This window comes from Sapajus apella, unplaced genomic scaffold, assembly GCF_009761245.1.
Source record: "Sapajus apella isolate SASKATOON/1434 unplaced genomic scaffold, GSC_monkey_1.0 scaffold75, whole genome shotgun sequence".
NCBI classification, from domain to species: domain Eukaryota; kingdom Metazoa; phylum Chordata; class Mammalia; order Primates; family Cebidae; genus Sapajus; species Sapajus apella.
This window is the reverse complement of record NW_022437015.1, coordinates 2,521,086-2,535,664: the sequence shown is the minus strand read 5'-3', so window position 1 is coordinate 2,535,664 and position 14,579 is coordinate 2,521,086. Positions and strand designations below refer to the sequence as shown.

Genomic DNA, 14,579 nt, shown 5'->3' with positions numbered 1-14,579 from the left:
TTCAATGACACCATAGCCAGCCTCCAAATGGAATGAGTAGCATATTTCTAGACATTCAAGTCACACAAAAAAAGAGTCAGGTATGAAAGATCAAAAGGAAAAATTAATGAATAACAAGGCAAGCTTCATTACTGTATTAGCAAATAGGGAAAAAGTGGGGGGCAATATCTAAAATACAGAGAAGAGGGTCTAAAGATAATCACATTAATTTTAACTATCATACATCATGAGTACAAAAAAGAAAAATAAATATAAGAAGCTTATGCTGGACAAACTGATTGTGAGACTAAACTAGGGTACCAATCACACAATTTTGCCCAGGGCTGTTCCTTTTTTTAAAAAAAAAATTTAAATTATTATACTTTAAGTTCTGAGATACAGGTGCAGAATGTGCATGTATACGACATCAGTAAACACATGCAATTGTGGTCTGCTGCACCCATCAACCCGTCATCTGCATTAGATATTTCTCCTAATGCTCTCTCTCCCCTAACTCCCTACCCCCAATAGGCCCCAGTGTGTGATGTTCCCCTCCCTGTGTACATGTGTTCTAATTGTTCAGCTCCCACTTATGTGTGAGAATGTGCAGTGTTTGGTTTTCTGTTCTTGTGTTACTTTGCTGAGAATGATGGTTTCCAGCTTCATCCATGCAAAGGACATGAACTCATCCTTTTTTATGGCTGCATAGCATTCCATGGTGTGTATGTGCCACATTTTCTTTATCCAGTCTATCATTGATGGGCATTTGGGTTGGTTTCAAGTTTTGCTGTTGTGAACAGTGCTGCAATAAACAAACGTGTGTATGTGTCTTTATAGTAGAGCGATTTATAATCCTTTGGATATATACCCAGTAATGGGATTGCTGGGTTAAATGGTATTTCTGGTTCTAGATCATTGAGGAATTGCCACACTGTCTTTTACAATGGTTGGACTAATTTACATTCCCACAAATAATGTAAAAATGTTCCTATTTCTCCAGCATCTGTTGCTTCCTGACTTTTTAATGATTGCCATTTGAACTGGCATGAGATGATATCTCATTGTGGTTTTGATTTGTATTTCTCTAACAACCGGTGAGGATGAGCTTTCTTTCATATGTTTGCGGGCCACATAAACGTCTTCTTTTGAGAAGTGTCTGTTCATATCTTTTGTCCACTTTTTGATGGGGTTGTTCGTTTTTCTCTTGTAAATTTGTTTAAGTTCTTTGTAGATTCTGGATATTAGCCCTTTGTCAGATGAATAGATTGCAAAAATTTTCTCCCATTCAGTAGGTTGCCTGTTGACCCTGATGATAGTTTCTTTTGCTGTGCAGAAGCTCTTTAGTTTAATTAGGTCTCATTTGTCAATTTTGGATTTTGTTGCCATTGCTTTTAGTGTTTTATTCATGAAGTCTTTGTCCATGCCTATGTCCTGAATGGTATTGCCTAGGTTTTCTTCTAGCATTTTTAGGGTTTTAAGTCTTTCTGGTTTTACAGTATTGTAAATCCCATGTCCTAGAAAACTGCTAGATTTTTTCAAACCAGGGGGAATTGTCACCTTAGAACCTCTCTGGCTTTATTATAATTGTTACTATCAACACGAGTGCTTCATTGATTTGTTAGATTTATGTAGCTCCTTATGACAATAACTTTTTCTGTTTTGAGACAGAGTCTCACACTGTTACCCAGGCTGAAGTACACTGGTACAATCATAACTCCCTGCAGCCTTGAACTCCTAGGCTCAAGTTATCCTCCTGCCTCAGCCTCCCAAGTAGCTGTTACTACAGACACATGCCACTGTTCCCAGATAATTAAAAAAATTACTTAGAGACAGGGATCTCATTATGTTTCCAAGGCTGGTCTTGAACAGCCTTCTAAAGCATTGGGATTACAGGCATGAGCCACCTGTCCAACCTGGCAATAACATTTTATTTTATCTGTGATTTATGTGTTTTTTCTTCTATTATTTCAATTAAAGACCCAATATTTCCAGACCCAGAACCATTGTGCACCTGAAGAATTAGACAGATCCTCTTTCTAAGCTTATGAAAATAAAATGTTGCATAGCAATGTTTGGAAACTAGTTTTGAAATTATAAAATTAAATGCATATGCAAAGTAAAATGTAGCATTTAAAAACTACACAAAAATCAATTCACCATATCATTAAATGACTTAATTAAATATTGCTTGAACCCCTATTATGGGTCTAATATGATGCTTACTTAAAGATGATAAAGAGACATATATGATCAAGGGCCATGAATCATTTGAAGAGCAATTCTGAAGTCATACAATTCATGCTTTACATACAACTTTAGGACATCCAGTGTGTGGAAAGATTTTTGTAATTCATACAGCCAACAGGAAACTTATATCAGAAATATAAATATGCTTGCAAATAAAAAAAAAACATGAAAATGAGCAGGAGGCTTGAACAAGCATTTCACAAAAAAGGATACCCCAATTGCTGACACAACTTTTTTACAGTGCTAAGTTTCATAGGCAAAGTGCAAATTACAAAAAGAAAATACAAATTGAAAGTGTAGAGATACCATTGCACATAGGCAAAATGCCTAAATGGAAAAGAATGTACAATATCAAGTATTGTTGAAGATACATGACTCAGAGATTCTACTCCTAAGTCTATTTACAAAAGAAAAGCATGCACATGTACACCCAAGAGATGTATACAAGAATATTTATAGTAACATTATTAATAATGACCCCAATCTGGAAACCACCCAAATGTCCATCAAGAGGCAAGTGGATAAATACATGTAGCATATTCCTGCGATGGAATACTACATGGTAAGCTATATGTCACAACATGTATCACACAAACAGAAGGTTGAATAAAAACACCAGATGTAGAAAATAACTATATGATTCCATTAAATAAAAATTTTAAAAAGGCAAGTCTAACCAAAGTAAGGATGTCTTCAGCTTTCTTTTGTGGGGAAAGGACAGTTTGTTACTGGAGGCGCCTGGGAATTTGTTAATGCTCTATTTCTTCACCTGGGTGGTATCTTCTTGGATATGCTCAGATTTTAAATAATTATAGAATTGTTCATTTACCTTTTATACATTTTGATTTAAATTATTCACAAAATGGTAAAAAAAAAAAATTGAAAAGAAGGCCATTTGGTGAGTAGAGGATCTTGTCAGATGAATTTGAATGGTCTTAAGGAATGGGGCCTCAAGCTATTATATAGTCTCATGAACCCACCTTCATTATGGAGTTAGCCCCATGGAGGAGGCCATCATACTTTGTCAGACTTTCTCGTCTTCAGAAAGTATTAGAGACAACATGCTCAACACTATCCTTGCTGAGTGGAAACTGACATTTTTATTTTTATCTGTTATTACAATATCATTCTTCTCAAATGCAATTTCTTTTCAGGATGGGTTGGTAATTGGTAAATAGGGAGAAGACAGGGGAAGTGTTTAAAATATGGAAAGAGGGTTGAAAGACAGTGTTTAAAAATCATGTTAATTTTAATTATCATATACCATGAGTATGAAAGAGGAATAAAATGATAAGGAGCCCTTATGGACAAAATTATTGTAAGACTAAACTAGAATGACCAACCATTCAATTTTGTCCTAGGATATTAGGGTTTTAGTACTGACATTCCTTCATATTTAAATCCTAAACTTAAAATGTCTTTTATTGGTTATGTGCTGGGTTAATGATTTTTCACCCTGATCTTACTAATAATCTGAATGACCTAGAGAATGAATTTTATTTCAGAAACTTTCCATGATAGGCGAATTCTTCATCATTTTTATGTTAAATTTATCATTTAGGCCAGGTGTGGTGGTTTACACCCGTAATCCTAGCATTTTAGGAGGCTGAGGCAGGAGGATCACTTGAGCTCAGGAGTTCGAGTCCACCCTGGGCAACATAGTGATTCTTCATCTCTATTTAAAAAAGAAAAGAAAAAATTTATTACCTTAAAAAAAACAGAAAACAATATTACAAAATCATTAAATTTTTAAAAATTCACCAATCATCTGTTTTATCTTTCAATTTTTCCACATATAAATATGCTTTACCTAATATTTTTGTTAATTTAGCCTTTCCCTGTAGTATTATATTGCAAGCATTTAAACATGTCATTGACATGCCTAAAAATCTTTTCCTGTGTTCTTTCATCTGCTGCTTCAAACATTAGAGAATTGTAATCCCTGTGGATTCTTCTTAGTTTCAATTAAATAAAAATGTCTCTTCCAGTCCCCAATCTCTTATCCTTTACTTGACCTTTGCTTTAAACATTGCTTGTTATACACAGACCCCAAAGGCATATCTTACTTTTAATTCTGAAACACTAATTTATCTCTTACATATAAAAGGATCAGATGAAGGGCAAAGATATTTCCATTTATGGGGGCTTATAAGTAAAGGCTAAACAAATTGGGCTTGTGTAGCTTTGAAACTGGATTAGCTTATTGATGTGGGAGAGAATTTAGGAATTTTAAAGAAAATACTTGAAGAAGATGAAAGGATAGATATGATTGAGCAACTGTTTTCCATTTCTGTTGAGAATGAAAGGAAATGGACATACTAGGGGAAGAAGGATTTAGTCTTGGAAATATAGAAATGACACCCAGCTATTGTAATTAATATACTGGGAGACAAGATAGCCAAAAAAAGGGTTAAGTTAATCTTGCCTTGATTGCAAAGTTATATACTATATAATAACAATTTTAAAAATTTGTATAGCATTTTGAAGTTTACAAAACAATTTCTCATGATTATTTCATTTGAACCTCACAGCAATCTTGTGAAGGAAATATATTCACTTAAGGATAGTATTATATCTACTTAAATCCACTTACAGATGAGAAAACTGAGTTTGAATTGCCAAACATCAAAGAAGTTGGCAAGTAATACAACTTGATTTTTTAAAAAGTTTTATTAGATATAATTGATACGCCATATAATTCACCCATAAAATGTATGATTCAATAGCTTTTAGTGTATTCATAGAGTTTTGCAACCATCACCACAATCAACTTTAGAACATATTTGTATTGCTTCAAAAAGAAACCTCATACACATTAGCAGGTATTCCAATTCCCCAGCCCTAGGCAATCATTAATCTAACATTCTATCTTTATAGATTTGCTTATTCTGGCCATTTCATATAAGTGGAATCATACAATATATGGTATTTTTTATTTTTTTCACTTAGCATAATGTTTTCAAGGTCCATTCATGTTGGAATATGTATTGATACTTCATTCCTTTGTATGGAGTAATATTTCTGTCTTAGTCTGTTTGTTATGTTATTACAGAGTTTCTGAGACTGGGTAATTTGTAAAGAAAAGAGATTAATTTTTTACAGTTCTGGAGGCTGGGAAGTTCAAGGTTGAGGGCTCTGCATCTGACAAGGGCCTTCTTTCTGCATCACCCTATGGTGGAAGGCAGAAGGTGAATGGGTAAGAAAGCATGCATATGCATGTGAGAGATCAAATTCACAATCTCAAGGCACTTATTTATTTATGTATTTAGAGATGAAGTCTCGCTCTGTCGCCCAGGATGGAGTGCAGTGGGGCAATCTTAACTCACTGCAACCTCTGACTCCTGAGTTCAAGAGATTCTCCTGCCTCAGCCTCTTGAGGATCTGGGATTACAAGTATGTGCCACCACGCCCCGCTAATTTTTGTATTTTTAGTAGAGATGGGTTTTCACTACGTTGGCCAGGCTAGTCTCGAAGGCCTCAAGTGATACGACAACCTACACCTCCCAAAGTGCTGGGATTACAGGAGTGAACCACTGCACCCAGCCCTCAAGCTCTTTAATAATCAACATTAGTTCATTCATGAGAGTGTAGCCCTCATGACCTAAATATCACTCATCAGCCCTCACCTAATATGAATTAGGCTGCAATGGGGATTAAGTTTCCAATACATGCTTTTTAGGGGGCATATTTAAACCATAGTGATTTTATTGTATGGATATACCACATTTTGTTCATCCAGTCACCAGTTGATGAACATTTGTGTTGTTTCTACTTTTTGGCTATTTTGAATAATGCTGCTATAAACATTCATGTGCAGGCTTTTATATAGACTTATTTTCATTTAAAACTTGATCTTCAACCCAGTTTTTTTGTCATAGGCAGAATTCTAAGATAGCCACTATCATTTCCACCCTCTAGTATATATACCCCATATAATCTCCTCCACTTGAGTGTGGGCAGGACTCATGAATATGATGGGCTATACCTCCCCTGATGTGATTATGTTACATGGCAAAGATGAGGAAATTTGTAGATGTAATTAAGGCACTCAATCAGTTGACTTTAAGTTAATCAAAAAAGAAATTATCTTGGGTGGGTCTTACCTAATCAGGTAAGCCCTTTAAAAGAGGGTTCTGTCCTTTCTTGAAAGAAAGATTCAAAACCAAAGAGATTCTCTTTCAGGCCTTGGAGAAGCAACCAATCATGTTGTTAATTACCTATAAAAGGTGGCAAAGATCTGAGGCAGCCTCTGCAGAGAAGTCCTCAGCCAATAGCCAGCAAAAAAACAAGGATTTCAGTCCTATAATTGTAAGTAAGTGAGTTTTTCAGGCAATCAGTGACTTTGAGAGAGGTATCCCAAGTCTCAGATGAGACTCACCTGGCTAACACCTTGATTTTTATCTTGGTAAGATCTTGAGCAGAGAATGTAACTCATCTGTATCTAAATTTCTGACCCAGAGAAATAGTGAGACAATAAATGCATGTTGTTTTTAGCCAGAAAGTTTGTGGTAATTTGTTATGCAGCAACATGAAATCAGTACAATATCATGCTGATGCTTTTGCCATCATACCATTCAGTATTGTCTCCACGTACCTGAGTTTCCTTCCTTCTCTGTAATTATTAATACTGCCATAATTATTGCAGTTACCTGGGTAACAATAGATCTTTTAAAAAATCTGGTTCTGCCAGAAAGGCTCCCTCAAACATAAAGTAAATAATGACTCAGGTTAGTAAGATATCACATAATTATGGGTTTTTATAGCCAGAGGGATCTTAGTGATATTGCATTAATAGTGAGACATGAGCCCTCATCAGGCTTAGCCTATTAAAAAGTGATGTCAGACTCAAGCCTATCAACCCATTTGTAACCCACCTCATTAAAATAATTTTCCAGATAACTCTCTAATTTTTCTCATTCTCATTCTTTCACCCCACTTCAATGTCTTTTAGGTCATCTTGAAATTGCAACTGGAACAGTTAAAGATGAAAACTTTGAAGTGAGCTATGAGAACTTAAAAACATCACACTGAGTTATTAATCTATAGCTTTATCATGGGTCTACATGCCACAGAGATAAAAAGACATGTTTTCATGGTTCACTGGATCCTTCACACCACAGTACAAACATGGAGCTTTAAAACAGCAGGCAAGTTAGGTCTTCAAGAGACTTGAAATTAGAGTATACCTAGAAATATTTCTAAGGGATACACTTGATGACTTTTGGAGTAAGGGTATACATAGTCTTCAAAATGAGATGATTCTTATTGTGCCATGTACATGGGGTCCTGCAGTCCAACAAAATTACCACGAGATTATTCTTTGTTGAAATAAAGCTGGCTCACTGCTTTATAATACATAGGATTGCCCACACTATTAGACAGTGAAAACAGATTTGGCATGCCCCCTAAATTCTACAGGTGACATTGACACATACAAGAAGAGGCAGAATAGGTTGGCAGCATAGACTGTAGTGTCAGGTTTAAGTTTGAGTTTTGGCTCCATTGTTTACTAGGTAAGCAATCTTGGGAAAGTTCTTTAATGTCTGTAAGTCTCAGGTTACATCAGCAGGAAAAAAAAAAGGTGAATATAATATTACCTACCTCATACAATATTTGAGAGGATTATATGATCATGTATGTAAAGCAGTAGCAACTCCCTGTTACAGATAAAGCACTCAATAATTAATATGTTATTATTATTTATAAGGTTTAATATATTATTTTGCATTATATGCAAATAGACAAGCTGACTTACAATTTTGTAAAAGATTTTTTCCCCTGGAGGTTAAGCACTAAAATTAACTAAAATCTCTAAATACTTATTAAGTTACAAAATAGCTAAAACTGTACATTAATTTTTTAAATTTAATTTTTATACAAACAACTATTATTAAAAACCTCTATGGCATGGTGGTAAGGAGCATGGGCTCTGGAATCAGACCTTCTGGATTTTTATATCATCTCTACCATTTCCAAACCACTTGGGCAAGCCCTGAGCTTCCTCTTCCTCATTAGTAAGGTGGGGATTATAACAGAACCCACTCTTTACATGTGTTGAGTGGATTAAATTCGATGAGACAACTTAAAGCACACAGTGCAGTGCAGGGCAGTGCAGTGCTTAAAACAGAATAAATGCCCAATAAACAGTGCCTTCAAAAAAGGGGAAAAAAGTGATAGATATAACATATATATATATTTATTGCATCTTAGGTTTTGGGGTACATGTGAAGAACATGCAAGATTGTTGCATAGGTACATACATGGCAGATAAACATAACTTTAAAACAACTACTTATTTCATGGCATGTTCTAAAATCTTGATAGTAATAAACATGTGTGTGCATGTGTTTACATATACATATGCATAAATGTATATATATATTTGTTTCTGCTTTATTCAACATTATTTCATATATACTTTCCCATATACAATATCAACACAAATCCATACATATACTTTTCATGTAATGGCTGTTGAGGTATTTCATTGAACCGCTTTTAAAATATTTGGAATTATTTTCAAAAGTTCCACTGGTCATGGTGACTCATGCCTGTAAATCCCAGCCATTAGGGAGGCTGAGGCCAGAGGATCATTTGAGGCTTGGAGTTTGAGACCAGCCTGGGAAACCTAGTGAAGCCCTATCTTAAAAAAAAAATTTCAAATATATGTCAGGCATGGTGGTAGTACCTTAGTCCTAGCTACTTGGGAGGCTGAAGCAGGAGGATTCCTTGAGTACAGAGGTTTGAGGCTGCAGTAAGCTGTGATTGCAACACTGCACTCCAGCCTGAGTGACAAGAGTGAGACTCTGTCTCTAAAAAATAAATAAACAAAACAACAGAAAAAGTTGCTATTGTGAATAACACTGATATAAACATGTTTATGCAATTCATCTTATTTTGGGGGAAGGATAATTTTGGGCTGCATTTTTTTTAAAGTGTAAATACCAGGTTAAGAGGTATGCAATAGAGACAAGAGGCCTAACTGATAAGATGTAAGAGACACTACACTACAGGCTCCAAACACAGACAAGTTGGATAAAAATAGCAACAAAAAGCTCCATGGTTTCTAAAAAATGCATAGTTGAGCTTGAAAGCAAACAAAGGAAATGTCTAGAGGTTAGTAGCAAAGAGGAAAATCACAGCCAGAACAATAAACGAGTTGAAGACCAATGACCAATAGATAAAACAGATGTAAGACAAAGTCTGGGGTACTTTTTTTTCTTTTATAAATTAAGGTAATAAAGTAAAATCACTATTTTAATATACAGTTCTGCAAGTTTTAAAAATGCATGCAGTTGTTTAACAACCATCACAATGAAGATAAAGAACAGTTAAATAATTCTCCCATGCTCCTATGTAGTCAAATCCTTTTCCACTCCCGTGTGGCTTGAGTTTACATGCCCTACTGAAATGGGTAGTAGGCCACAGGTCCAATTTGTAGATAGTGAGCTGGATTTGGGAGTCCTGCAAAACGAAGTACTAGAAAAACTCTGATCCTTAGCCTGGGAATGTGGTCCTGAAAGCAATAAATCTATTCTCAGTTGTGGATCCTCCATGAAAAATCTGCACTGTGCATGGGTGCAGGGTCCACACACATACTAGATAGATGGCATGGAAAACCAAATCTCAGAAAAATAAAGAGTAAAAACTAGTCTCAAACTGGTAAATTCTGTAGGAACACTGTAGAAGCAAACACAAGCTGTCCTGTAGTGGCATTTCTGTAACCCAATGTATGTGCAGAATTCTTAGGAAAGAGATTATAACAAAAAAAACCTCTTAAAGAAGAAATTATAATAAAAAATTACAAAGTGTACAAGGACTCTCACCACCAAAAGAAAAAAAAAAGAACAGATTATGTAATGACAGGAAAATTTGTTATTTATTTCCATGGAAATTTAATTCAGTAATCTATCACCCTAAAACTTGATACTCAGCTGAACTATTATGCAAAATGAGGATGAAATAAAGGTATCTTCAGGAACTTCAAGACTCCAAGTTACTATGTACAGAACTTCAGTAAAAGAATCACTAAAGGATGCATTCTGTCAAGACAAATTAAAACCAGAAATAAGAGGTATACTGTCATTAAACATGTTGAGCCTACTATTCTAAAAAAGTTTTTCATTTATGTTAATAACCAAGATTGACCTATAATTTCCTTGTATGGTCCTTGTTCATGTACGGTATTAAGTTTATACTAGCCTCATAAAATACGTAGGACATCCAGATAATCACAGTGGATTAATGAAACCTATTTATTATCTCTTCTTTACAGATTCCACCATAATAGCATAAAATAATGAAACAGAAATAAATCCACAAGGATAAAGAGACTAGGATTAAAGAAAGGCAATGCAGGGATCTTCAACTAAGTTACTACTTTTAAGAGCTAAGGCAAGCCAGGCATGGTGGCTCATGCCTGTAATCCCAGCACTTTGGGAGGTCAAGGTGGGTGGATCACGAGGTCATGAGATTGAGACCATCCTGGCTAACAAGGTGAAGCCCTGTCTCTATTAAAAATACTAAACAATTAGTTAGGTGTGGTGGCACACGCCTGTAGTCCCAGCTACTTGGGAGGCTGAGGCAGGAGAGTTTCTTGAACCCAAGAGTTGGAGGTTGCAGTGAGCCAAGATCGTGCCACTGCACTCTAGCCTGGGTGACAGAGCAAGATTCTGTCTCAAAAAAAAAAAAAAGAAGAAAGCTCAAAGGCAAAATATTAAGCTATGACTAAGCTGGGTTGTAGGTACATGGTGATTATATTTTTCTTTGTAATTTTCAGTTACAACTAAATATTTCCAAATATTAAAAGCACGTGAAAAATAAAGAAGTTAGTTTCAGAAAGTGATAGGTGCTCTAGAAGTGCCTCTGAAACTTGAACGTGCATATGAACAACCTGAGGCATTCTAATTAAAATTCAGATTTTGAATCTTCAGATCTGGCATCAGGCCTGAGATTCTGCATTTCTTTTTTTATAGCTATGTAATAATTGTACATATTGTTGAAGTACATGTGATATTTTGATACATGCATATTATATCATAAACAATATATACCACAAAGTTAAAATCAAAGAAACATTTAGCTTTTCTTTATGTTGGGAATGTTCTCTTTCTTCCAAATGTGGTACATATACACAATAAAATATTGTTCAGCCATAAAATAATGAAATCCTGTCATTTTCAGCAACATTGATGGAACTGGAGGTCATCATGTTAAGTGAAATAAGCCAGGTACAAAAAGACAAATACCACACGTTCTCACTCATATATGGGAGCTAAAAAAGTGGATCTCGTGGAGGTAGAGGGTAGAATAGTGGTTATCAGAAGGTGAAGGGCAGTAGGGAGGGGGCAAGGAAAAGAGGTTGGTTAATGGGTACAAAAATATAATTAGAAGGAATAAGATCTAGTGTCCTATAGTACAGTAGGGTAGGTGACTATAGTTAACAATAATTTATTGTATAGTCCAAAATAGCTAGAAAAGATTTTGCATTTCTAACAACCTCTCAAGTAATGCCAATTCTAGTGGTCCGTGGATCCCATTCGAATAGCAAGATTTTAAGGGAAATAACACAAGGCAATGTGATACAGAGTGGCAGGGACGGGGGTGGCCTCTTTAGATAAGGTTCTCTTGGAAAGTTTTTCTAAGCAGGAGACATTTGTTTTGAGACGTGAATGATAAAAGTCATTTAAAAGTCTACAGGAAAGATATTCCAGGTAGAAGGGAAAAGCAAGTGGAAAGGTCCTAAGGTGAGAATAAGTTCTGGCATTTTTTAGAAACAGAAGACCACTGTGGCCTTCTTAAATTGCTCAAGTGTTTCTTCCACATTTCAGGTGTTATTAAGTGAAAAGAGCACTGTGTTTGGAGTCATAAAACTTAGGTTTGGTCTTCATCCCATTAGCTCTGTGGCCTCCGACCTAGTCACAACCTTTCTTAGCTGCAGTTTCCTCATAAATATGGGAATATTAATAAATAATACCTATCTTCCACAGTTGATGTGCGGACTAAATGAAATAGGTATGACAAAGCAAATGGTAAATTACAAAATATTATACACATTTAAGTATAATTATTGCCTACATAAAGTGATATCATGTGATCTGCTGTTATAGTAGTTTTTTTTATAGCAGCTTTTATTGTGTATACCTCTGTCTCTTTAATTTATTTCAGACAGTTAGGTGTCAAGTTTTTACAGGCTGAGTTGGCCTTTTTGTTGCTGCTCTTCCCCAGCAGTGTGCAACTCTTACTATGCTTCACGTTCTATCTTTGGGTGCCCGGGAAATTTTCTTTGGCTTATTTTGCAAATAAATATTTGCCTCACTCTAGCTCATTGTAGAGTAACTATTTGGGTATTCCAATGTTATTCACATCTTTTGATCAAAAGAGATGGCTTACCATGAGCACTACTTTTGAAAAAAAAAATACTTTGGCTCCATTCAAAGACTTCACAACTGGGTGGTAAGTTTCAGTGGCAATATTCAGCCCTAAAATAAATCTTAGTAGTGGAGTCTAGAGTTTCTCTAATGTATACTGTAGCTAACACAGAATAGATGCTGAATAAATATCTATTTATGACAATATAGTCATTAGTAAGAGACCATTACTGATCTACTGTCAAAATACAATAATAAGCTAGAAACATCCCATTAGTCACTAAGTCTTGCCAATTCCATCTCCTAATAGCCCTGTAATCTATCTACTGCCACTGCTACTGCCAGGTTCAGGCCTTTATTTTATGACTGAACTATTGCATTAGCTTCATGACTTGAATACGAACTTTGTCCAGTCCAACCTTCTCACTTAAGCCAGAGTGGCTCAATGGATATATAAATCTGATCATGTTACTCTCCCTATTAAAACTCTTCACTGGCTATAGGATAAAGTATTAACTTCTCAGAATGAAATGGAAGGCCCTTTACCATCAGGTCTCTGTTCACTCAGGTTAATCTCCTACTACTTTCCCAAACTCCATAGACTCCTGAACCTGAAAATGTTTTCTTATGCCTTCTTGCTTTTAACATGTCCTCTTCTTTACATGTAATTCCAGTCAACCTCTTCAACTTGAATTCTATTTTTCTTTAAATAACTAGCTCAAGCATCCCCTTTCCTGGACATCTGGGAGTGTAATATGAATCCCAGATGCTAACTGCATGGGCTATGTATTTCTAGTTTTCTTTAACAGACTTACTTGTCCAAAGTACCTCTTCCTAAGAAGTCCATAATTATTTGTCTCTTTTGTGTGAAAAGTTGAAGCATGCAGCAATGAATATAAAATTCCAACTGCATTATTGTCTCTGGGGTTTCAGGTAACATTTACAACTGGAAATGTAGTTTCCTAGATGGCTGTAAACATATTTTGACATTTTGTTTGATGATAGTGGTGGCAAAAGAACATAAACCTGTCTTTAAACATGTACTTCTCTCCATACATTTCACTTTACCACCCTTCAGCCAACCTAGCGATTTTTCAATAATTAGGGACGCTGCAAAAACCAAAGCAAAGGGCTAGAAAGGATGACAAAATTAGTAAAGATGTCTGTAGTGTGTGTGTGTGTGTGTGTGTATGTGTGTGTGACTGTTCCAAGAGCAACAGATCAAAGCAAAACTGCCTCAAGGTTTGTGCAACAGAGAACAATCAGCAAAGTAAAAGTGCTTATGGGACGGAAAGACAGTAAATCTCACATCGAAACCTCCTCCCAGGGGAAATTAACGTCTGTAGTTTAATCTTTCCTTAATTCAGAGAGTGGAGATAAGAATATGCATAGGGAAAATGGAGAGAGGGAAGCGTGGCATTGAGTTGGAGGGGGTAAGAGAATGACAGACAAAGATGGGGTTGGGCAGATTTAGTAAATACAATATGTGGGGCACACGTACGAATAAATGATTCGTTGTTTATGTGAAACTGAAACTTAACTAGGTAGGCATCCTGTATTTCATCTGGCAACTCCAGGAAAAGAGAAAAAGAGAGTGTTACTCCAATATTCCCGGTTGTGCAAGGAAAACAATCAAAGCTCAGCGTGGGGAGTGAAGGGGGAAGAGGCCGCGCGAATACCTCCGAATCGTCAAACAGAATCCATTTCCGGTCTGGGGCACTGGGAAAACGAGAGGAGGGACAATTAAGATAGCCAAATTCAGTCCGCCAGTGTCCCACAATCCTCTTCTCTCGGTTCCTCTTTCCTCGCTCAAGATGGCGCTGCTCGCGATGCATTCTTGGCGTTGGGCGGCCGCGGCGGCTGCTTTCGAAAAGCGCCGACACTCCGCGATTCTGATTCGGCCTTTAGTTTCTGTTAGCGGCTCAGGTCTGCAATGGAGGTTACAACTCGGCGCCTTGGGAACCGCTCGAGCCTACCAGGTGA

The 14,579-nt window shown here is 36.2% G+C and overlaps 1 protein-coding gene across 3 annotated transcripts in view; it reads left to right on the top strand.

The window, feature by feature from the left end:
• Positions 1–14,162: 14,162 nt before the first annotated feature.
• The window catches only part of ABCB7 (ATP binding cassette subfamily B member 7), a 124,877-nt gene continuing 124,460 nt past the window's right edge, over positions 14,163–14,579 (top strand). For 2 of the 3 annotated variants that reach the window (XM_032251313.1, XM_032251312.1), the window contains exon 1: positions 14,163–14,575. In XM_032251313.1, coding sequence (XP_032107204.1) covers positions 14,411–14,575 — 165 coding nt within the window. In that variant the 5' untranslated portion in view covers positions 14,163–14,410. The remainder of the gene's footprint in view (positions 14,576–14,579) is intronic. The other variant, XM_032251314.1, reaches the window with a different exon arrangement.